At 41.6% G+C, this 25,224-nt stretch overlaps 1 protein-coding gene across 3 annotated transcripts in view; it reads right to left on the bottom strand.

Annotated features, from left to right (window-relative positions):
- Window positions 1-15,815: 15,815 nt before the first annotated feature.
- Window positions 15,816-25,224, bottom strand: part of adcy2b (adenylate cyclase 2b (brain)) — a 136,486-nt gene continuing 127,077 nt past the window's right edge. For all 3 annotated transcript variants that reach the window (XM_061882548.1, XM_061882547.1, XM_061882549.1), the window contains one exon: window positions 15,816-24,023. In XM_061882548.1, the coding sequence (XP_061738532.1) occupies window positions 23,871-24,023 (153 nt within the window). In that variant the 3' untranslated portion in view covers window positions 15,816-23,870. The remainder of the gene's footprint in view (window positions 24,024-25,224) is intronic.

Here is a 25,224-nt window from a genome sequence, read left to right as displayed (position 1 = left end):
TCACAGCGGAGCCAGCAGGAAACCATCCCAAGCGGAGGCGGATCAGCAGCGCAGAGATGTCCCCAGCCGATAAACAGGCAAGCAGTACATGGCCACCGGATCGGACCGGACCCCCTCCACAAGGGAGAGTGGGACATAGAAGAAAAAGAAAAGAAACGGCAGATCAACTGGTATAAAAAGGGAGTCTATTTAAAGGCTAGAGTATACAAATGAGTTTTAAGGTGAGACTTAAATGCTTCTACTGAGGTGGCATCTCGAACTGTTACCGGGAGGGCATTCCAGAGTACTGGAGCCCGAACGGAAAACGCTCTATAGCCCGCAGACTTTTTTTGGGCTTTGGGAATCACTAACAAGCCGGAGTCCTTTGAACGCAGATTTCTTGCCGGGACATATGGTACAATACAATTGGCAAGATAGGATGGAGCTAGACCGTGTAGTGTTTTATACGTAAGTAGTAAAACCTTAAAGTCACATCTTAAGTGCATCTTAAGACATAATTTCTATGCGCAGTCAGGGCGTGTGTCAATACATTTAATGCAGTTGAAACCAAGATAACTACTTTTTGTCATCTTTCAAAATACCTCAGGTTCCTCGACCAGAATTTGGTCTCTTTGATCAAACTGATGGGGCTCAGCTGCTAAATTGCCGACCCCAACGATTATTCCGGGAGGTTTCCAGATTTTAATGCCTCTCAGAAATCACCCGGGGATAACATTCTCCAATTTTCACCTGGACTTCAACATTGAGGGTGTGGAGTGATGGCAACGCCTTTAACCTTCTCTACATGTCGTCCCGCCCACTTTTGCACCACGCGATCTGCGTGCCGACTGGTCACATTTTATATTCAACCTCTGTTAACACGCTAAAGTGACTGCAACGCATACTTAGTCAACAGCCATACAGGTTATACTGAGGGTTGAAATATAAACACCTTTAACACTCTTACTAATATGAGCCACACTGTGAGCCCACACCAAACAAGAATGACAAACACGTTTCGGGAGAACATTGACACTGTAACACAACATAAACACAACAGAACAAAAACCCAGAATCCCATGCATCCCTAACCATTCCTGGCTACATTATACACCCCCACCCCGCCCACCTCAACCGACGCACGGAGGGGTGGGGGGATTTGGTGCAAACGGGATGGGATTCTAGGTATTTGTTCTTTTGTGTTTATGTGCCGATGTTCTCCAGAAATGTTTGTCATTCTTGTTTGGTGTGGGTTCACAGTGTGGCGCATATTAGTAGGAGTGTTAAAGTTGTTTAAACGGGTACTCTCAGTGTGACCTGTATGACTGTTGAACAAGTATGCCTTGCAACTGTTCGCGTTTGTCTGCAGGAGTCTCTTATGACATGTGACTGGGCTGACAAGCTGAATGAACGTGTTGTAGAGGGCGTCAAGGGCAGTACCTTCATAGGACGCCCCTTATTTTTGTTGTTCGATGGAAACTCTGTAAACATTGGCGGGTATAGTTGATCTGACATCCGGTAGTCTCTCGGAATATTTGGGAGGGTTGGAAAGTGTGATGTTGTCAAGCGGCATTTATATAATCAATCAATCAATCAATGTTTATTTATATAGCCCCAAATCACAAACGTCTCAAAGGACTGCACAAATCATTACGACTACAACATCCTCGGAAGAACCCACAAAAGGGCAAGGAAAACTCACACCCAGAGAGTCCCGTTCACAGGCCCCACTATCATTAAGTGTTCATATTAAGGTGCGGGCCACGTGTTTGAGACCCCTGGTTTATACATAGCACAAAGTAAAAAAAAAAACAAAAAAACTCTGTATGCAGTATTATTTCATTTTAAATTTCCAAAGAATTTTGTGGCTCCCATTGTTTTCCTTATTTTGGGAAACGGGTCAAAAAGGCTCTTTGAGTGGTAAAGGTTGCCGACCCCTGTCCTAGACGAGCCATCTTCTGTCACACGGTTTAGACTCTTAACCCACCTAGCCCATGCTAGCATTACATAAAAGAAAAGGGGTAGGATTAAATAAGCGTGGCTTCTTCCTACTCCTTTTGTTTGCAACATGTTGAATAGAGAAACAGGAAATTGTTATGTATCACGTTGTATGCATGCATGTGTGATGCATCATGTTGCATGCATGTGTGATGCGTCATGTTGTATGCATGCATATATGTGTGATGCGTCATGTTGTATGCATGCATGTGTGATGCGTCATGTTGTATGCATGCATGTGTGATGCGTCATGTTGTATGTATGCATGTGTGATGCGTCATGTTGCATGCATGCATATATGTGCGATGCATCATGCTGCATGCATGCATGCACGTGTGATGCTTCACCTTGCATGCATGCATGTGTGATGCGCCATATTGTATGCATGCATATGTGTCATGCGTCATGTTGTGTGCATGCATGTGTGATGCATCACGTTGTATGGATGCATGTGTGATGCATCATGTTGTATGCATGCATGTGTGATGCATCACGTTGTATGGATGCATGTGTGATGCATCACGTTGTATGCATGCATGTGTGATGCATCACGTTGTATGCATGCATGTGTGATGCATCACGTTGTATGCATGCATGTGTGATGCATCATGTTGTATGCATGCATGTGTGATGCATCATGTTGTATGCATGCATGTGCGATGCGTCATGTTGCATGCATGTGTGATGCGTCATGTTGTATGCATGCATATATGTGTGATGCGTCATGTTGTATGCATGCATGTGTGATGCGTCATGTTGTATGCATGTGTGATGCATCATGTTGTATGCATGCATATATGTGTGATGCGTCATGTTGTATGCATGCATATATGTGCGATGCATCATGCTGCATGCATGCATGCACGTGTGATGCTTCACCTTGCATGCATGCATGTGTGATGCGCCATGTTGTATGCATGCATATGTGTCATGCGTCATGTTGTGTGCATGCATGTGTGATGCATCACGTTGTATGGATGCATGTGTGATGCATCATGTTGTATGCATGCATGTGTGATGCATCACGTTGTATGGATGCATGTGTGATGCATCACGTTGTATGCATGCATGTGTGATGCATCACGTTGTATGCATGCATGTGTGATGCATCACGTTGTATGCATGCATGTGTGATGCATCATGTTGTATGCATGCATGTGTGATGCATCACGGTGTATGCATGCATGTGTGATGTATCACGTATGCATGCATGTGTGATGCATCACGTTGTATGCATGCATGTGTGATGTATCATGTTGTATGCATGCATGTGTGATGCATCACATTGTATGCATGCATGTGTGATGCATCACATTGTGTGCATGCATGTGTGATGCATCACGTTGTATGCATGCATGTGTGATGCATCACGTTGTATGCATGCATGTGTGATGTATCATGTTGTATGCATGCATGTGTGATGTATCATGTTGCATGCAAGCATGTTGTATGCATGCATGTGTGATGCATGCATGTTGTGCGCATGCATGTGTGATGCATAATGTTGTGTGCATGCATGTGTGATGCATCATGTTGTGCGCATGCATGTGTGATGCATCATGTTGTATGCATCTTGTTAACATCTCTTTCATCCACAAATCAATATAAGTTATATACTGTATATGAATGATCCCCTCCACTTGGTACATTGAAAAGTAGCTCGCCTGCAGAAACAGTGTGGGCCCCCCCTGCTCTAGCCTTGAAATAGACACCCTTTTTAGACCAGTTGATCTGCCGCTTCTCTTTTTACTGCTTGGCCCATTCTCCTGCGTGGAGAGGTTACCAGGGGACCACGGAGGACGTGCTAGCTGTCCTAAGTCAGTTGGTGACGTCTCTGCACTGATGACTGGACTACATGCAAGAGGATCCCCTTGCTGACCTCCCTAGTTATGCTTAAGGGCTAAATAAGTCAACTTTGATTGATGAAAACCACTAACCGTTGTGTTATTATGTATGTTGTATGCGTATATGTGTGATGCATCATGTTGTATGCACGCATGTTCCACATAAACTCAGTCAATTATTGGTCAGCCTTTAGGAAACATTGGGCCCAGTGGACAGTCTGCCGCTCGGCCTTGTTTTCCACCCACGCTCGCTCACAACTGACACACCTGTGCTTGCCACCTGTGTTGTGGCCCCAACGTCAACATAGAATTCTGCCGTGCAGAAGTTAATGGCACACTAACAGGTGTGCCATTAACTTCATTAAATGAATTACATGTTGATGAGGCCCATGACATGTCAGCACATAGCTAAGGTGTGTCCTCTGCACTCTACAATAGTTTTGCTTTCCCTGGACAATGAGCCACCTCTCATAGCTGTGCATTTCCATGTCACCTGGCCAGATCTTTTACATCCTGGATGGCAGGTGACTTCTTACAGTTTCACCAGGACAAAACTGAACTTTTTGTCATGACTGTGTGATCATGTTTTGTTTTAGTCATGTTCTGTCGGTTTTTTTGGACACTCAGTTCCTGTTTTATTTTGTTTCCATGACTACCCATTAGTTTTTACCTGTCCTGATGTCTCGCACCTGTTTCGCCGATCATGTCACTGCTATTTAAGCCGGTCTGTTTCTGTTCTTCGTCCTGGCAACATCACCTTCTACCACCATCTATTACCTCTGCTCACATCATGCCATGTTACCTGCACTCTGCTTCATGTCATGTTTCACAGTTCCATGCAAAGTAACTTTTTGTTTATTGTTCATAGTTTCTGCCTTCGTGCAAGTTTTGTTTCATTAGTCAAGTTTGTTTTCCGCCATTGTGCGCGCCTTTTGTTTGCTTCCTTTTTTGTAGTCAGTGTTAAAATCAAAGAGGTCATTACCAAAACAATCCACGCACAAGTCCAAGTCATGACACTTTTAGTCCTTGGCCCTGAGAGGGAAACATTTTTTAAAGGGGACCTATTGTGCAAAATTAACTTTTTGTAGTGATCGGTGCTTGTTTTTGTGTATTTGGAATCTGCAGAAGTCCTCAAAATGTGAAATCCAACCATGGAGGCATTGCAGAAATTCACCATTTATAAAACAATCTTGCCTTACAACATACTTCTTCCAAACTAGCTACAGTATTTTGAGTGTGTGTGTGTGTGTGTAGGGCTGTCAAACACTTGAAATAGTTCATGTGATCAATCCCATTGTTCATAGTTGTCTCCAAATAAATCCTGATTAATCGCAGATTGATATTATTTTGTCATAAATCTGGACACATCTTTTTCAAGTTTTAACACCAAGAATGAACAAGGTAGAAACGGAATTATTGGACAATCAGACTCATTTGGTGCGTAGAAAGGTGAGACAAGCGACATGACGTCAGACAAGTCTTCAAGGTTGACTAAGTGATGCAGATTGATATCATGGTGTGTGTCAGTGCACATGGCCAAACCACATTTCAGCCCACAACAAATCCACTTCCAACTAGAGAAGAATAAACTTACTCATACTTGAGTAGTTTTGTATTTGATTACTTACTTACTCTTACTCCACTAACTCTTTTGATGACTCAGTTTTACTTGACTCCTAAGTAGTAACAGTACTCTTACTTGAGTGGCTACTCTACCCACACTTAGCATGTTCTCCATGTGACGTCCACACAGTGGAACCCTGCCATAACTACACACACCACACAGTAGAACCCTGCCTTAATACTCCAAACACCACACAGTAGAGCTCTGCCATAACATTCCACACACCATACAGTAGAACCCTGCCATAACACGACACACACCACACAGTAGAACCCTGTCATAACACGACACACATCACACAGTAGAACCCTGCCATAACACGACACACACCACACAGTAGAACCCTGTCATAACACGACACACATCACACAGTAGAACCCTGCCATAACACGACACACACCACACAGTAGAACCCTATCTTAATACTCCCCACCCCACACAATAGAACCCTGTCATAACACGACACACATCACACAGTAGAACCCTGCCATAACACTTCAAACACCACACAGTGGAACCCTGCCATAACACTCCACACAGTAGAACCCTGCCGTAATACTCCACACAGCACAAAGTGGAACCCTGCCATAACACGACACATCACACAGTAGAACCCTGCCTTAATACTCCAAACACCACACAGTAGAACCCTGCCATAACACTCCACACACCACACAGTAGAACCCTATCTTAATACTCCACACACCACACAATAGAACCTTTCATAACACGACACACATCACACAGTAGAACCCTGCCATAACACTTCAAACACCACACAGTAGAACCCTGCCATAACACTCCACACATCACACAGTAGAACCCTGCCATAACACTCCACACATCACACAGTAGAACCCTGCCATAACACTCCACACATCACACAGTAGAACCCTGCCTTAATACTTCAAACACCACACAGTAGAACCCTGCCTTAATACTTCAAACACCACACAGTAGAACCCTGCCATAACACTCCACACACCACACAGTAGAACCCTGCCTTAATACTCCACATACCACACAATAGAACCCTGTCATAACACGACACACATCACACAGTAGAACCCTGCCATAACACTCCACACATCACACAGTAGAACCCTGCCATAATACTCCACACATCACACAGTGGAACCCTGCCCTAACACGACACACATCACACAGTGGAACCCTGCCCTAACACGACACACATCACACAGGAGAACCCTGTGAGAGTTATGGCAGGGTTCTCCTGTGTGATGTGTCGTGTTATGGCAGGGTTCTACTCAGAGGGAGTTGTTTGACTAAATAAATATCAAGTGTCTCTGTGTATACAGTAGATGTACTCAAAAACTACCACTAGAGGGCGGTGTTTAACTAAATACTAAATAAATATCAAGTGTCTCTGTGTATACAGTAGATGTACTCAAACTACCACCAGAGGGCGTTGTTTGACTAAATACTAAATAATATCAGGTGTCTCCGCATATACAGTAGATATACTCAAACTAACACTAGAGAGCGGTATTTGACTAAATACTAAATAAATATCAGGTGTTTCCGTGTATACAGTATGTGTACTCAAACTACCACTAGAGGGCGGTGTTTGACTAAAAAAAAAAATCAGAAGTATTTGTGTATACAGTAGATGTACTCACAAACTACCATTAGACGGCGGTGTTTGACTAAATATTAAAGAAAAATTAAGGTTCTCCTTGTATACAGTAGATGTACTTAAACTACCACTAGAGGGCGGTGTTTGACTAAATAATCAATAAATATCAGGGGTCTCCGTGTTCAGTTTTTTTTTCCCATATTGGCCCTCTGAATAGAGATCGTCACTCAGCATGAAAGCAATAACTCACACTTTTTGCTTGTTTTTTTTGGTACTATTGCAGCAACAGTAGCAGCAGTAGCAGGTAATAACCTAAAAGTAAACATGAACATAACAAAACAATGTATCTATCTTAAATCATCATAATGTAAATAATAGACATGAAATAATCAACTGAACCATATATTTGTCAACCATGATATGACATATTATCAATCACTGTGATGTTATCCTAACTTATTAATTTTAGCATTACATTTTATGATCAACATTAATTTATATCATATAATGTTTTAAATGTTATCAGAATTATTTATGATGTCGCCATGATTCATGGACAAGCATACCAAAAGAAAACATAAAACACAGGCGCTCTGTTACGCATATAAGCAGGACTACATGAAAGAACTACAACTCCCTTCAGCTAAACCAGGAAGTAAAGTGCCGGTATTTTCAAACTCAAGCCGTACAGAAGAATAATATTTCGATCACTCAAATTCAGTTGGACACACACAACATGACAACACTCTAATACAACAGCGTTCAATCCGCACATTACTTTGGTTGTACTCTTTAACTTCATCATTTTGCCGATGTCGTTCAAAAGATAAAACAGTGAATGTTTGCCGTGGCTGTCAAACAGCCAGACAGCCGCACAACAAGCGGCACAGACTTAGCCAACACACAATAAATAAAAAAGAAAGGAAGCGAGCAAGCATGGAATTTAAACAATAGTTTAGCTGGTCTAACCAAGAAAAGCGGACATAAAATGATCTTACCAGTGACTCATGCTGGTGACGAAGCACGCTGTTTTTTAACAAACGAACATTGACGCCATTTTTTAAAGCTACCCAAGTAGTCACCTGACAGTTGTAGCCACGCCCATCTTATAATTCCCAAGCAAGCCCGCCATAAATTTATATATACACGTAACAAATACACATTGTCAATCCAAAACTACGTGTTTATAGTAGATGTACTCATAAAATACCACCAGAGGGCGGTGTTTGACTAAATATAACATAATTATCAATGTCTCCGTGTATACAGTAGATGTACTCACAAACTACCACTAGAGGGCGGTATTGTACTAAATACTAAATAAATATCAGGTGTCTCCGTGTATACAGTAGATGTACTCACAAACTACCACTAGATGGCATTGTATGACTAAATATTAAATAAATATCAAGTGTCTCCGTGTATAAAGTAAATGTACTCAGAATCTACCACTAGAGGGCGTCGTTTGACTAAATATTAAATAAATATCAGGTGTCTCTGTGTATACAGTAGATGTACTCAAAAACTACCACCAGAGGGCGTTGTTTGACTAAATATTAAATAAACATCAAGTGTCTCCATGTATAAAGTATATGTACTCACAAACTACCACCAGGGGCGTTTTTTACACTAAATACTAAATAAATATCAGGTGTCTCCGTGTATACAGTAGATGTACTCACAAACTACCACTAGAGGGCGGTGTTCAACTAAATATTAAATAAATATCAGGTGTCTCTGTGTATACAGTAGATGTACTCACAAACTACCTCTAGATGGCATTGTATGACTAAATATTAAATAAATATCAAGTGTCTCCGTGTATAATGTAGATGTACTCAGAAACTACCACTAGAGGGTGTTGTTTGATTAAATATTAAATAAATATCAGATGTCTCTGTGTATAAAGTATATGTACTCACAAACTACCACCAGAGGGTGTTGTTTGACTAAATATTAAACAAATATCAAGTGTCTCCATGTATAAAGTATATGTACTCACAAACTACCACCAGAGGGAGTTTTTTTTTAGTAATTATTACATGAATATCAAGTGTCTCAGTGTATACAGTAGATATACTCGCAAACTACCACTTAAGGGCGGTGTTTGACCAGATATTAAAGAAAAATAAAGTGTCTCCGTGTATACAGTAGATGTACTCACAAACTACCACTTGAGGGCGGTGTTTGACTAAATATTAAATAAATATCAAGTGTCTCCGTGTATACAGTAGATGTACTCACAAACTACCACTAGAGGGCGTTGTTTGACTAAAAATTTAATAAAAATAATGTGTCCCCACTTATCTAGTAGATGTACTCACAAACTACCACTAGAGGGCGTTGTTTGACTAAAAATTTAATAAAAATAATGTGTCCCCACTTATCTAGTAGATGTACTCACAAACTACCACTAGAGGGCGTTGTTTGACTAAAAATTTAATAAAAATAATGTGTCCCCACTTATCCAGTAGATGTACTCACAAACTACAACTAGAGGGCGTTTTTACACTAAATAAATATCAGGTGTCTCCGTGTATACAGTAGATGTATTCAAAAACTACCACCAGAGGGCGTTGTTTGACTAAATATTAAATAAACATTGTCTCCATATATAAATTAGATGTACTCACAAACTACCACCAGAGGGAGTTATTTGACTAATTATTGCATAAATATCAAGTGTCTCCGTGTATACAGTAGATGTACTCACAAACTACCACTAGAGGGCGGTGTTTAACTAAATATTAAATAAATATCAGGTGTCTCTATATATACAGTAGATGTACTCAAACTACCACTAGAGGGTGTTGTTTGACTAAATACTAAATAAATATCAGGTGTCTCGGTGTATACAGTAGATGTACTCACAAACTACCACTAGAGGGCGACGTTTGACTAAATATTAAATAAATATCAGGTGTCTCTGTGTATACAGTAGTTGTACTCAAAAACTACCACCAGAGGACGTTGTTTGATTAAATATTAAATAAATATCAAGTGTCTCCGTGTAAACAGTAGATGTACTCACAAACTACCACTAGAGGACAGTGTTTGACTAAATATTAAATAAATAGCAAGATATAGGGAAAAAGTCTAATATTGACATGAAAAAAAGTTGTCATTTTACAAGACAAAGTCAGTTTTGGTGGAAAAATATCACTGAAAAATGTAAGACAATAAAGTTGAAATATTCTGGTATAAGTAAGAAAAAATTGTAAATTTGTACACAACGTTTACAGTAAAAATACATTACAGCAATTTAATTGTATTTTTGCCAGAATTAAGTCAATTTTTTAGAGATAATAAAGTAAAAGAAATTAAGAATAGAAAAACAGTCATTTGGAAGAATTCTCCACCCCAAAAAGCCAGAATGAATGTCCAAATTCCACCATGAAAAAGTCACAATTACAGTAATTGGGTATTACTTTTCAGAGTATGAAATACTTTTTTTTCCTTAACACGTTTTTACATGAACTATAAAATTCAGATGATATAAACCTGACAAAGGAGTAGTCAGGTGCACTGAAAGGTTCATAATGAGGAAAAAGTCCAATAAAAGTTGTCATTTTACAAGACAAAAAAGCAACTTAAATTTAAAATGTAAAGTAAGGAAAAATGTTAAATTTGCGTTTACAATAATTAAATCTAACTTTTGCCAAAATTAAGTTAACTAGTTGGCTTTTTTGTCTAAAAATGTAAGAAAAGTCAGAATCAATCTCCTAATTTGACCAGAATTTGTTTTATACAAGAATTATGGATTAATTTTGTGAGAATTAAGTTCTAATTTTACCTTTTAAGTAAAAACATTTTTACGTTAAGTCATATTATTCAAGAAACATTCAAATGTGACGTTCCAATTTTGGCAGAAAAAAAAAAAAAGTCAGGAGAAAATCATAAATGTAATTACGATCGAGTCACAAAAACTCCTCATTATGCCAAAGTACCAATTTTATCATTTATTTTTTAAAACTATTTATTTAGTTTTTCCTGTCAGTGCCTGACCCTAAAACTCCTTGGTAATCAGAATGAAGTATTTCAACACATGGGAGATGAGACAAAATGAATAGAATTAAAAAATGTAGGACAATAATGTTAGTCAAATGTGTACACATAAAGGTCAAAGACATTTTAAATGTGTGGACTTACCATCACTGCTTGGAAATTATGTGAAATATTGATTTGAATGATCCATCCATTTTTCTACCGCTTGTCTCGTACGGTGTCGCAGGGGGTGCTGGAGCCTATCTTAGCCGCGTTCTGGCAGGAGGCGGTGTACACCCTGGACAAGTCACCACCTCATCGCGAGGCCAACACAGATAGACAGACAACATTCAAACACTAGGGCGCATTTAGTGTTGCCAATCAACCTATCCCCAGGTGCATGTCTTTGGAGGTGGGAGGGGCCTATCCCCAGGTGCCTGTCTTGGGAGGTGGGAGGGGCCTATCCCCAGGTGCATGTCTTTGGAGGTGGGAGGGGCCTATCCCCTGGTGCATGTCTTTGGAGGTGGGAGGGGCCTATCCCCAGGTGCATGTCTTTGGAGGTGGGAGGGGCCTATCCCCAGGTGCATGTCTTTGGAGGTGGGAGGGGCCTATCCCCAGGTGCATGTCTTTGGAGGTGGGAGGGGCCTATCCCCAGGTGCATGTCTTTGGAGGTGGGAGGGGTCTATCCCCAGGTGCATGTCTTTGGAAGTGGGAGGAAGCCGGAGTACCCAGAGGGAACCCACACAGTCACGGGGAGAACATGCAAATTTTCTCTCCACACAGAAAGATCCCGAGTCCGGGATTGAACCCAGGACTACTCAGGACCTTCGTATTGTGAGGCAGACGCACTAACCCCCTCTTCCACCGTGCCGCCTGATTTGAATGACTTGAACATTATTATTTCAAGTGTTCCACCAATGAGGTTCAAGATCTCTGGCCTTGCTGAGACCCCCGACGACCAGTCGCCATGGACTCTTCTGGACTGTCCTGCTCCCATTTTCCTTAAGTCTGCCTCAGTGTCTCACCTCCACCTGGGTTCCAAGTCAGGTCTTGGCGTGTGATGCTGGTTTTCTGAGGGTGTGGCTGATCCAGCCCGACTTGCTCTGCAGAACCTGCTTGGGCACTGGTTCCTGTCCCGTTCCTTTCACAGAGTTTGGTTCCAGATCTCGTCTTGCCACGGGATCTTGGAGCTGCGCCTCAGGCAGGTGTTGTTGCCTGTTGATTTTTGCTGAAGGATGTCAATTAATGAAATGTAGGTCTAAGTGAGACCTACATAGAGGTTTTTGTTTCATGTCTCTTCCTATTGGAAGTAACAAGCAGTTTTTTCTGTGTTTTCTTCCCAAGAGCAGTTTTGTCAGTGTTTCATTCCTAGTGGGCGCTAGAGCGCAATTTTGTGTTTTGGGGTTTGGTTTGCTTATTAGATCGCAATTTTCTTTTGTGGCACGGACCGGGTAGTTGGCCATGTTTTGCATACATAGAGGAGAATTGACTTCACATTGGAGTTGACGGTTCGGTTCTCTTGGGGATTCTTCCAGGTGCCCAGATGTTCTTGAGGGCTGCTCTGTTTAGGAGCCAGGAAATTTCAGGACTGGATTTGTTGCACAGGTTCCACCCTGGAAATCACTGAGAGCGGCCCATTCTTTCACAAATATTTGTAGAAACAGTCTCCATGCCTATGTGCTGGATTGGATACAGCTGTGATTAGTGATTAGGATACCTGATTCTCATTATTTAGATGGCTGGACAAATACTCTTGGAAATATGGTGTAGCTATTGAAGGATAGCCTTATGGGTATCATCTGGTGGCTCCTGCACTGCATGTGCACTTGGATAAGAAGTGCTGCACTTGAAATGAAGCCATACTTGCCAACTTTGAGACCTCCAATTTCGGAAGGTGGGGCGGGGGCGTGTTAGGGGGCTTGGTTAAGAGGGGAGGAGTATATTTACAGCTAGAATTCCCCAGGTCAAGTATTTCATAAATATATATATATATATATATATATATATATATATATATATATATATATATATATATATATATATATATAAGAAATACTTGAATTTCAGTGAATTCTAGCTACTTGAATTTCAGTGTTCATTTATTTACACATATACACACATAACATTCATCTTCTCATTGTTGAGTTAAGGGTTGAATTGCCCGTTGTGTCCTGAGCAAGACACTTCCCCCTGGCTCCTGATGGGTGCTGGTTGGCGCCTTGCATGGCAGCTCCCTCCATCAGTGTGTGAATGTGTGTGTGAATGGGTAAATGTGGAAGTAGTGTCAAAGCGCTTTGAGTACCTTGAAGGTAGAAAAGCGCTATACAAGTACAACCCATTTATTATTTATTTATTTTTCTATTCTCTGTCACTATTTTTCTAACCATGCTGAACATGCTGTATCTTCCTCGTTCTTCTGCTTCGTCTCCCTGTTGTGTGTGCAGTTGTGCACTGCACTCTCTAAAAGCCCTATATGTTATTGTCACATATGCATGTACAGTAGATGGCAGCATTGTCCTGTTTAAGAGTGTCACAACATTGCTGTTTATGGCCGACAAACTGCTTTACGGTGGACGAAAACGTGACTGCTGTTGTTGTGTGTTGCTACCGGGCCGGGAGGACGTAAATGAAACTGCCTAACAATAAACCCACATAAGAAACCAAGAACTCGCCCTCGATCATTCTACAGTTATAAAGTCATTGGGCAGGCACGCTGTTTATATTGTGGGAAAGCGGACGTGAAAACAGGCTGTCGACATGTCGCTCAGGTCTGCATGGAGCTGGAGGGGGCGTGACCTCCAGGTCCACCTGAATTTCGGGAGATTTTCGGGACAAAAATTGTTCCGGGAGGTTTTTGGGAGAGGCGTTGAATTTCGGGAGTCTGCCGGAAAATCCCGGAGGGTTGGCAAGTATGAATGAAGCTGCTAAAATTCTAAAACCCACACACCCTCTACGTATTGTACTTGCATTTGAATAGTCGATTTTTCTATTGTTGCGTATTTTCAATCATGTTGAATTGAATAGTGGATGTTAGATGCTCCGAGAAAGGACCACAGATGGAAATGAGCGTGGTGCTAAAGCTGCTGCAGCCCTCTTCTTCATTCACCTGCTTATTATCAGCACAAATAAACAAAGACATCTGGGTGTGGTTGTGTGAAAGGAGCGCCACAGAACACCCTCTTTCCTGCCCGCTGTGGTGGTCTTCATGATCCAGTCGCTGGGGAAAAAAAGAGGAACTCTGGCACTCGGGAGGATGCTCTTCACGACATCTATCTGAAGGCCTTCCGGTGGATGTCGGCGGAGGAGCTCCACACACAAAGATGGCGATACGAGCTGCCTGTCGCTCTCTGAGCTCGGGACTTTCCAGTGGAACCTTGTTGACAAGGATCTCTTCTTTCCACGGGGCTGCTTCACATCCAATCATCAAGACGGAGTGTACAGGTGAGCATGTTACTTCCGGTCCCTCGTCAAACTGCTTATTCATGTTTTAGCCGTTCATACGCACTCGTTTAAAACTGGACTGACCACGGTCAGGCCCGGAACCAATTGAACAAGGTTTACTGTAATCTCTTCCACACACCCTAAAGATGTTTTATAAAGAGCAATTTTAGTTTGGCACAATGTGGACTACCGTATTTCCTTGAATTGCCGCCGGGGCGCTAATTAATTTAAAACCTTTTCTCACTCCGGCGCTTACCAAAGGCATGCGGTGAATTTAGGCCTGCGCTTATAAATTTGAGTGTGATGTAAGGATACCATCAAGAAAAGCACATTAAATTACTTATACATGAAGTCCATGCGGAGCTCCTTCTGATCAAAAGCATCGATAACTTGTTTATAGAAGTCTTCCTTATCTTTCTTCAGTTTTAAAAGTCTCTGTCTCGGTGGAGATCTTCCTTTATTACCTTCTGCTTCGATTGAAAGTCCAGTTTAGAAAACTGTTTTATTTTAGATATGTAATCCTCCATGTTAAAAGTGCAAGCGAGAGGAAAAAATAAACAATCGCTGCTCACTCTTGCTGCTTGTTGTCACTTCTTCTGCAGCCGAGTAGTCACAAGAAGGATCACTAGCGCCCTCTACCACCAGGAAGCGGGAGTCATTTAATGACTCATATTTGACACACGCAGCTACGGTATATTAATAAAACACAGCTGCTCACTGTTCTTTTTAGCATATTCAATAGCTTGGACCTTAAATCCTACTGAATAGCTCTTAATCTTCTTCCCTTTATGCGATTTCAAATTATTGAAATCAGCCTCCTCCATTTTGAAAATGACGACAGGTGAAGTGTCACTCGTGACGTGACGAGTTTGACCCGGCGGAAATTCTAGACATGCGCTAATAAAAATAATATTTTGCGAAACAAGTTTGACCCGGCAGTAATTCTTGGCAGGTGCATACTATATACCCGGCGGCAACTCAAGGAAATACAGTATGTATGAACCAGGACTGAAATGTATAAACAGTTCTGAAAAAAAAAACCGTTATGAGAAACAACAGTAGTGAAACGTGTGAGGTCGCCTACAGCCACAAATGTTATTTTTTTGACACCCGTCGAATGAGACGCCAGCTTCTGTGGCAACTTTAATGGAGAAGAAAACGTCAGTTGGCTGCTTCCATAAAAGCATTGAAGCTGCTGTGGAAAGTGCTAGAAATAACATTCACGTTCCAAACCACTCACCAAGCAACATTTGAACAGCCGGTTGGAAGTAAGCAGCAAATATGTACAGGATACTGAAACAGGAAGTGAAACCTCCAAGGTCAAACACGGGTCAACTCGGCGGGTTAAGTTCAAGGTCAGACAACTGTTTTTGTGATGATAACCGTAGAGGCAGAACATAGAGCGTGTAGTAAAGTTCTAGAAGACAACAGCAGCATCATCAGAATGATTATTCCTTCTTCCTCTTCTGCTGAGAATTATTCTTCATGTCTGGATTCCTTTATTTTATTCTGCTTGACAGCTTTTGTTACATGTGTGTACTTGTTTCCAACTACTGGCGTGAGGCAATTATTAAGGACCGAGGACCCTATTGTATTTCTAAGGTTTTATTATGCTTTATTATTCCGCCGCCTCTTTGAGCTGTAATTTGACCCCCTTAACATGCTTCAAAACGCACCAAATTTGATACACACGTCAGAATTGGCAAAAATTGCAATCTAATAAAAAAAAAACAAATCCCAAAACTCAAAATTACACTCTAGCTAGGAAAAAACACAGACAAATCTGCTTGTAACGTCCATTAGGAATTTCATATAGACATGAAACAAAAACCTCTATGTAGGTCTGACTTAGACCTATATTTCATACACTGACTTCCTACAGCAAAAATCAACAGGAAGTTGGCAAAAAACCCTTCAAAACAAAAGTTTCCTAAAAAATGTCAGTTTTGCCTCTTTGAGCTGTAATTCGATCCCCTTAACATGCTTCAAAACGCACCAAATTTGACACACACATCAGGACTGGCAAAAATTGCGATGTAATAAAAAATACAAACCCAGAAAACTCAAAATTGCACTCTAGCTAGGAAAAAACACAGACAAAACTGCTTGTAACTTCCGTTAGGAATGTCGTAGAGACATGAAACAAAAACCTCTATTTAGGTCTGACTTAGACCTATATTTCCTACACTGACTTCCTACAGCAAAAATCAACAGGAAGTTGGCAAAAACCTCTTCAAAACAAAAGTTTCCTAAAAAATGTCAGTTTTGCCTCATTGAGCGGTAATTTGACCCCCTTAACATGCTTCAAAACTCACCAAACTGGACGCACACATAAGGACTTCTTTATTAATATTGTACCGTCACCTCTTCGAGCTGTAATTTGACCCCCTTAACATCCTTCAAAACTCACCAAATTTGACAAATACATCAGGACTGGCGTAAATTGCTATCTAATCAAAAAACCTAACCCCAAAACTCAAAATTGCACTCCAGCGCCTCCTAGGAAAAAACACAGACAAAACTGCTTGTAACGTCCATTAGGAATTTCATATATACATGAAACAAAAACGCCTATGTAGGTCTGACTTAGACCTATATTTCATACACTGACTTCCTACAGCAAAAATCAACAGGAAGTTGGCAAAAACCTCTTCAAAACAAAAGTTTCCTAAAAAATGTCAGTTTTGCCTCTTTCAGCTGTAATTTGACCCCCTTAACATTATTCAAAACTCACCAAATTTGACACACACATCAAGACTGGTTAAAATTGCCATCTAATAAGAAAAAAACAACAACCCAAAACTCAAAATTGCACTCTAGCTAGGAAAAAACACAGACAAAACTGCTTGTAACTTCCGTTAGGAATGTCGTAGAGACATGAAACAAAAACCTCTATGTAGGTCTGACTTAGACCTATATTTAATACACTGACTTCCTACAGCAAAAATCAACAGAAAGTTGGCAAAAACCCCTTCAAAACAAAAGTTTCCTAAAAAATGTCAGTTTTGCCTCTTTGAGCAGTAATTTGACCCCCTTAAAAATGCTTCAAAACTCACCAAATTTGACACACACATCAGGACTGGCGAAAATTGCAATCTAATCAAAAAACCAAACCCCAAAACTCAAAATTGCACTCTAGCTAGGAAAAAACACAGACAAAACTGCTTGTAACTTCCGTTAGGAATGTCGTAGAGACTTGAAACAAAAACCTCTATGTAGGTCTGACTTAGACCTATACTTCATACGCCGACATCCTTCAGCAAAAATCAACAGGAAGTTGGCAAAAACCCTTTCAAAACAAAAGTTTCCTAAAAACTGTCAGTTTTTCCTCTTTGAGCTGTAATTTGACCCCCTTAACATTATTGAAAACTCACCAAATTTGACACACACATCAGGACTGGCGAAAATTGCTATCTAATAAAAAAAACATACCCCAAAACTCAAAATTGCACTCTAGCTAGGAAAAAACACAGACAAAACTGTTTGTAACTTCCGTTAGGAATGTTGTAGGGACATGAAATAAAAACCTCTATGTAGGTCTGACTTAGACCTATATTTCATAGACTGACTTCCTATTGCAAAAATCAACAGGAAGTTGGCAAAAACCCCTTCAGAACAAAAGTTTCCTAATTGCGATCTAATCAAAAAACCAAACCCCAAAACTCAAAATTGCGCTCTAGCGCCCCCTAGGAAGAAAACACAGACAAACCTGTTTGTAACTTCCAGTAGGAATGTCGTAGAGACATGAAACAAAAACCTCTATGTAGGTCTCACTTAGACCTAGATTTCATACACTGACTTCCTTCAGCAAAAATGGTAAATGGGTTGTACTTGTATAGCGCTTTTCTACCCCTTTTTAAGGAGCCCAAACCGCTTTGACAGTATTTTCACATTCAACTATTCACACACACATTCACACACTGACGGTGGGAACTGCCATGCAAGGCGCTCACCAGGACCCATCAGGAGCAAGGGTGAACTGTCTTGCCCAAGGACACAACGGACGTGACTAGGATGGTAGAAGGTGGGGATTGAACCAGTAACCCTTAGATTACTGGCACAGCCACTCTACCAACTTCGTCACGCCGTCCCAACAGGAAGTCGGCATAACCCCTTCAAAACAAAAGTTTCCTAAAAAATGACATTTTTGCCTCTTTGAGCTGTAATTTGACCCCCTTAAAAATGCTTCAAAACTCATCAAACTGGACACACACATCAGGACTGGCGGAAATTGTGATCTAATCAAAAAACCAAACCCCAAAACTCAAAATTGCGCTCTAGCGCCCCCTTGAAAGTAAACACAGACAAAAATGTCTGTAACTTCCAGTAGGAATGTTGTAGAAACATGAAAAAACCCCACTACGTAGGTCTCAGCTAGACCTATATTTCATCCACTGACAACCCCCGGCTAAAATCAACAGGAAGTTTGCTATTCCCGCTTCAATACAAAAGTTGGCTTTACATTATCTCCTCTGAGGCCGTTTGTCGTTTCGGCTTCAAATAAGCACAGAAGAGAGATTGAGCCCTTCTCATTAAAAGTTAAAGAAATAGTTTTAATTACTACCCCGGTTTGGATTTTATGAGCTCGCAAAGAACCATTGCGGCACTGCTGTTGTCACAAAATGGCGGGTTTCTGCTCAGACTAAACTGTAGGACTGTCATACACACATGAAACAAAAACGTCAATGTTGGTCTCACTGAGACCTGTATTTCATACACTGACCGTTTAGTCACAGGATTGTATTCGAAGAAACTTCTTCCAAGTGGGCAGACCCTGACATGTTTCCTATGAAGAAGCAACACAATAAATGAATGTTTGGAAGCTTCAGAGCTCTGATCGCTTCTGCTCCCAATGAAGGCCGATACAGTTTCTCATTTGTGCTGATACCGCTGGACAAAACACATTGTGTTCAACTTTGGAGGTTTCATTGACAATCCGTAAAGATCTGTTGGAATTTCTAATGACTACGAAAGTGATAATTGCTAGCTAACGGCTGTTGCGTTAATCGCTAGCTGACAAAAAGAGCAACCAATTGCTAGCTGGAAACTTGCGTGTAATCGCTATCTGACAATTAGCGTGCTAATTGCAAGTTAGCAGCTTGCAATGCTAATCAGCTGTCGACTGGCACGCTAATCGTTAGTTTACAAGGGGTGCTAATCACTAGCTGAAAACTAGAGACCTAATCACTAGCTGACAAAAAGAGCGGCTAATTGCTAGCTGGAAACTTGCGTGTAATTGCTATCTGACAACTAATCACTAGGTGTTGACTGGCACGCTAATCCTTAGTTTACAAGTGGTGCTAATCACTAGCTGAAAACTAGAGAGTTAATTGCTAGCTGACAAAAAGAGTGGCCAATTGCTAGCTGGAAACTTGTGTATAATTGCTATTTGACAATTAGCATGCTAATTGCAAGCTAATCGCTAGCTGTCAACTGGCACGCTAATCATTAGTTTACAAGTGGTGCTAATCAGTAGCTGAAAACTAGAGAGCTGATCGTTAGCTGACAATGAGGGCGACCAATTGCTACCTGGAAACTTGGGCTGTAGCGATAGCTGTCAACTAGCGTCCTATTTGGAAGCTAGCAACTTACACCACTGATCGCTAGCTGGACAAAACACATTGTGCTCAACTTTGGAGTTTTCATCGACAATCCGTAAAGATCTGTTGGAATTTCTAAAGACTACGAAAGTGATAATTGCTAGCTGACGGCTGTTGCATTAATCGCTAGCTGACAAAAAGAGCGACCAATTGCTTTCTGGAAACTTGCGAGTAATCGCTATCTGAAGATTAGCGTGCTAATTGCAAGTTAGCAGCTTGCAATGCTAATCACTAGCTGTCAACTGGCACGTTAAACGTTAGTTTACAAGCGGTGCTAATCACTAGCTGAAAACTAGAGAGCTAATCGCTAGCTGACAAAAAGAGTGGCCAATTGCTAGCTGGAAACTTGCGTATAATCGCTATCTGACAATTAGCGTGCTAATTACAAGTTAGCAGCTTTCAATGCTAATCACTAGCTGTCAACTGGCACGCTAATTGTTAGTTTACAAGTGGTGCTAATCACTATCTGAAAACTAGACAGCTAATTGTTAGCTGACAAAAAGAGTGGCCAATTGCTAGCTGGAAACATGCGTGTAATCGCTATCTGACAATTAGCGTGCTAATTGCAAGTTAGCAGCTTGCAATGCTAATCACTAGCTGTCAACTGGCACGCTTATCGTTAGTTTACAAGCGGTGCTAATCACTAGCTGAAAACTAGAGAGCTAATCGCTAGCTGACAACGAGGGCGACCAATTGGTAGCTGGAAACTTGGGCTGTAGCAATAGCTGTCAACTAGCGTCCTATTTGGAAGCTAGCAACTTACACCGCTGATCGCTAGCTGGACAAAACACATTGTGTTCAACTTTGGAGTTTTCATCGACAATCCGTAAAGATCTGTTGGAATTTCTAAAGACTACGAAAGTGATAATTGCTAGCTGACGGCTGTTGCGTTAATCGCTAGCTGACAAAAAGAGCGACTAATTGCTTTCTGGAAACTTGCGAGTAATCGCTATCTGAAGATTAGCGTGCTAATTGCAAGTTAGCAGCTTGCAATGCTAATCACTAGCTGTCAACTGGCACGTTAAACGTTAGTTTACAAGCGGTGCTAATCACTAGCTGAAAACTAGAGAGCTAATCGCTAGCTGACAAAAAGAGTGGCCAATTGCTAGCTGGAAACTTGCGTATAATCGCTATCTGACAATTAGCGTGCTAATTACAAGTTAGCAGCTTTCAATGCTAATCACTAGCTGTCAACTGGCACGCTAATTGTTAGTTTACAAGTGGTGCTAATCACTATCTGAAAACTAGACAGCTAATTGCTAGCTGACAAAAAGAGTGGCCAATTGCTAGCTGGAAACATGCGTGTAATCGCTATCTGACAATTAGCGTGCTAATTGCAAGTTAGCAGCTTGCAATGCTAATCACTAGCTGTCAACTGGCACGCTTATCGTTAGTTTACAAGCGGTGCTAATCACTAGCTGAAAACTAGAGAGCTAATCGCTAGCTGATAACGAGGGCGACCAATTGGTAGCTGGAAACTTGGGCTGTAGCAATAGCTGTCAACTAGCGTCCTATTTGGAAGCTAGCAACTTACACCGCTGATCGCTAGCTGGACAAAACACATTGTGCTCAACTTTGGAGTTTTCATCGACAATCCGTAAAGATCTGTTGGAATTTCTAAAGACTACAAAAGTGATAGTTGCTAGCTGACGGCTGTTGTGTTAATCGCTAGCTGACAAAAAGAGCGACCAATTGCTAGCTGGAAACTTGCGTGTAATCGCTATCTGACAATTAGTGTGCTAATTGCAAGTTAGCAGCTTGCAATGCTAATCACTAGCTGTCAACTGGCACGTTAAACGTTAGTTTACAAGCGGTGCTAATCACTAGCTGAAAACTAGAGAGCTAATCGCTAGCTGACAAAAAGAGTGGCCAATTGCTAGCTGGAAACTTGCGTATAATCGCTATCTGACAATTAGCGTGCTAATTACAAGTTATCAGCTTTCAATGCTAATCACTAGCTGTCAACTGGCACGCTAATTGTTAGTTTACAAGTGGTGCTAATCACTATCTGAAAACTAGACAGCTAATTGCTAGCTGACAAAAAGAGTGGCCAATTGCTAGCTGGAAACATGCGTGTAATCGCTATCTGACAATTAGCGTGCTAATTGCAAGTTAGCAGCTTTCAATGCTAATCACTAGCTGTCGACTGGCACGCTAAATATTAGTTTACAAGCGGTGCTAATCACTAGCTGTCGACTGGCACGCTAAATATTAGTTTACAAGCGGTGCTAATCACTAGCTGAAAACTAGAGAGCTAATCGCTAGCTGACAAAAAGAGTGGCCAATTGCTAGCTGGAAACTTGCGTATAATCGCTATCTGACAATTAGCGTGCTATTGCAAGTTAGCAGCTTGCAATGCTAATCACTAGCTGTCAACTGGCACGCTTATCATTAGTTTACAAGCGGTGCTAATCACTAGCTGAAAACTAGAGAGCTAATCGCTAGCTGACAACGAGAGCGACCAATTGGTAGCTGGAAACTTGGGCTGTAGCAATAGCTGTCAACTAGCGTCCTATTTGGAAGCTAGCAACTTACACCGCTGATTGCTAGCTGGCAAATGGCGTGATGATAGCTTACTTAAAACTTGCACACTAATTGCTAAATTACAACCGGTGAAAACTGGAGTGCTAATCGCTAGCTGACAACGAAAACAACCAATTGCTAGCTAGAAACTTGTGCTGTAATCGCTGGCTGACAACTCGCGTGCTGAATCCAAGCTAACAGCTTACACCGCTAACCGCTAGCTGACGGCTGTTGCGTTAAACGCTAGCTGACAAAAAGAGCGACCAATTGCTAGCTGGAAACTTGCGTTTAATCACTATCTGACAATTAGCGTGCTAATTGCAAGTTAGCAGCTTGCAATGCTAATCACTAGCTGTCGACTGGCACGCTAATCGTTAGTTTACAAGCGGTGCTAATCACTGTCTGAAAACTAGAGAGCTAATCGCTAGCTGACAAAAAGAGTGGCCAATTGCTAGTTGGAAACTTGCGTATAATCGCTATCTGACAAATAGCGTGCTAATTGCAAGTTAGCAGCTTGCAATGCTAATCACTAGCTGTCAACTGGCACCCTAATCGTTAGTTTACAAGTGGTGCTAATCACTGTCTGAAAACTAGAGAGCTAATCGCTAGCTGACAAAAAGAGTGGCCAATTGCTAGTTGGAAACTTGCGTATAATCGCTATCTGACAAATAGCGTGCTAATTGCAAGTTAGCAGCTTGCAATGCTAATCACTAGCTGTCAACTGGCACCCTAATCGTTAGTTTACAAGTGGTGCTAATCACTATCTGAAAACCAGAGCGCTAATCGCTAGCTGACAATGAGGGCGACCAATTGCTAGCTGGAAACTTGGGCCGTCAACTTTTCGGAAAAATTCCAAATGAGCGAATATTTGCAAAAAAGAACAAAGTTTTCCAGTGTGAACATGAAATATCTTGTCTTTGCAGTCTATTCAATCGAACGTAAGTTGAAAAGGATTTGGTTTTATTCACCATTTACACAAGGTGACAACTTCACGATACCTGTTTTGTTTTTGTTGATATCGCAGCGATATCGGATGAGGACACCGCGAGGCAGAAGACATTTGGAGGTTCCACTGACCTTCAGAAAGAGGGTCCAGTGGTCCAGAGGAGATCTGTGAGCTGACACTTCTTCCGCACCAAAATGCAAAACGTCTGCCTTTCAATGTTCTGCGTCCCCCGAAAACCTAAATTGTTTGTGTCTCTGGGATAGGCTCCAGCTGACACTAAGGATGCAAAGAAAAGTCTCCTGGCTGCTCTCGAGAAGCCATCAGTGCTGCGCACTCAAGGCATGACGGTGCCTTGTGACAGCGACGGGGTCATCTCGGTGTGAACCAAGTAGGTCTTCAGCTGACCTTTGCCCTTCACCTTGATGATGCCCCGGCACCAGCAGATGTAGCCCAGCGTGGACAGGATCTCGCTGGTCTCCTCCGTCACCTGCATGGGGCCACAAATTAGAATAATAGATTTTATTAGTAAAAAGCACTTTACAGTGGGGCAAAAAAGTATTTAGTCAGCAGCCGATTGTGCAAGTTCTCCCACTTAAAGGGGAACATTATCACCAAACCTATGCAAGCGTCAATATATACCTTGATGTTGCAGAAAAAAGACCATCTATTTTTTTTACCGATTTCCGAACTCTAAATGGGTGAATTTTGGCAAATCAAACGCCTTTCTGTTTATCGGTCTTTTAGCGATGACGTCAGAATGTGACGTCACCGAGGTAATACAGCCGGCATTTTCATTTTCAAAACATTACAAACACCGGGTCTCAGCTCTGTTATTTTCCGTTTTTTCGACTATTTTTTGGAACCTTGGAGACATCATGCCTCGTCGGTGTGTTGTCGGAGGGTGTAACAACACTAACAGGGAGGGATTCAAGTTGCACCACTGGCAAGAAATCTGCCGCCAGACCCCCATTGAATGTGCCAAAGTGTCTTCACATTTGACCGGCGATGCTAAGACAGACATGGCACAGAGATGTATGGATAACCTGCAGATGCATTTGCAACGATTAAGTCAACGAAATCACAAAGGTGAGTTTTAAATGGGTTGTACTTGTATAGCGCTTTTCTACCTTCAAGGTACTCAAAGCGCTTTGACACTACTTCCACATTTACCCATTCACACACACATTCACACACTGATGGATGGAGCTGCCATGCAAGGCGCCAACCAGCACCCATCAGGAGCAAGGGTGAAGTGTCTTGCTCAGGACACAACGGACGTGACGAGGTTGGTACTAGGTGGGAATTGAACCAGGGACGCTCGGGTTGCGCACGGCCACTCTCCCCACTGCGCCACGCCGTTGTTGACTTATGTGCTAATCAGACATATTTGGTCGCGGCATGACTGCCAGCTAATTGATGCTAACATGCTACGCTAATCAATGCTAACATGCTATTTACGCTAGCTGTATGTACATTTGAAACTAGATACCCGCATTTAATGCAAAACAAACACTTACCAATCAACGGATTTAAGTTGCTCCAGTGTCACAAGACGCGAAAGTCCTGATCGTTTGGTCCGCACATTTTACCGGCGATGCTAATAAGGCAGCCATGCTATGGGCCACTTCATTAGGTACACCCATGCTATGGCTGAATAGCGTCAATAGCTATTTGCTCAATAGCTTCAA

Source organism: Nerophis ophidion, linkage group LG21, assembly GCF_033978795.1.
Source record: "Nerophis ophidion isolate RoL-2023_Sa linkage group LG21, RoL_Noph_v1.0, whole genome shotgun sequence".
Classification (NCBI taxonomy): Eukaryota; Metazoa; Chordata; class Actinopteri; order Syngnathiformes; family Syngnathidae; genus Nerophis; species Nerophis ophidion.
Note: the sequence above shows the minus strand (reverse complement) of the source record. Positions and strands in the feature narration are given on the sequence as shown.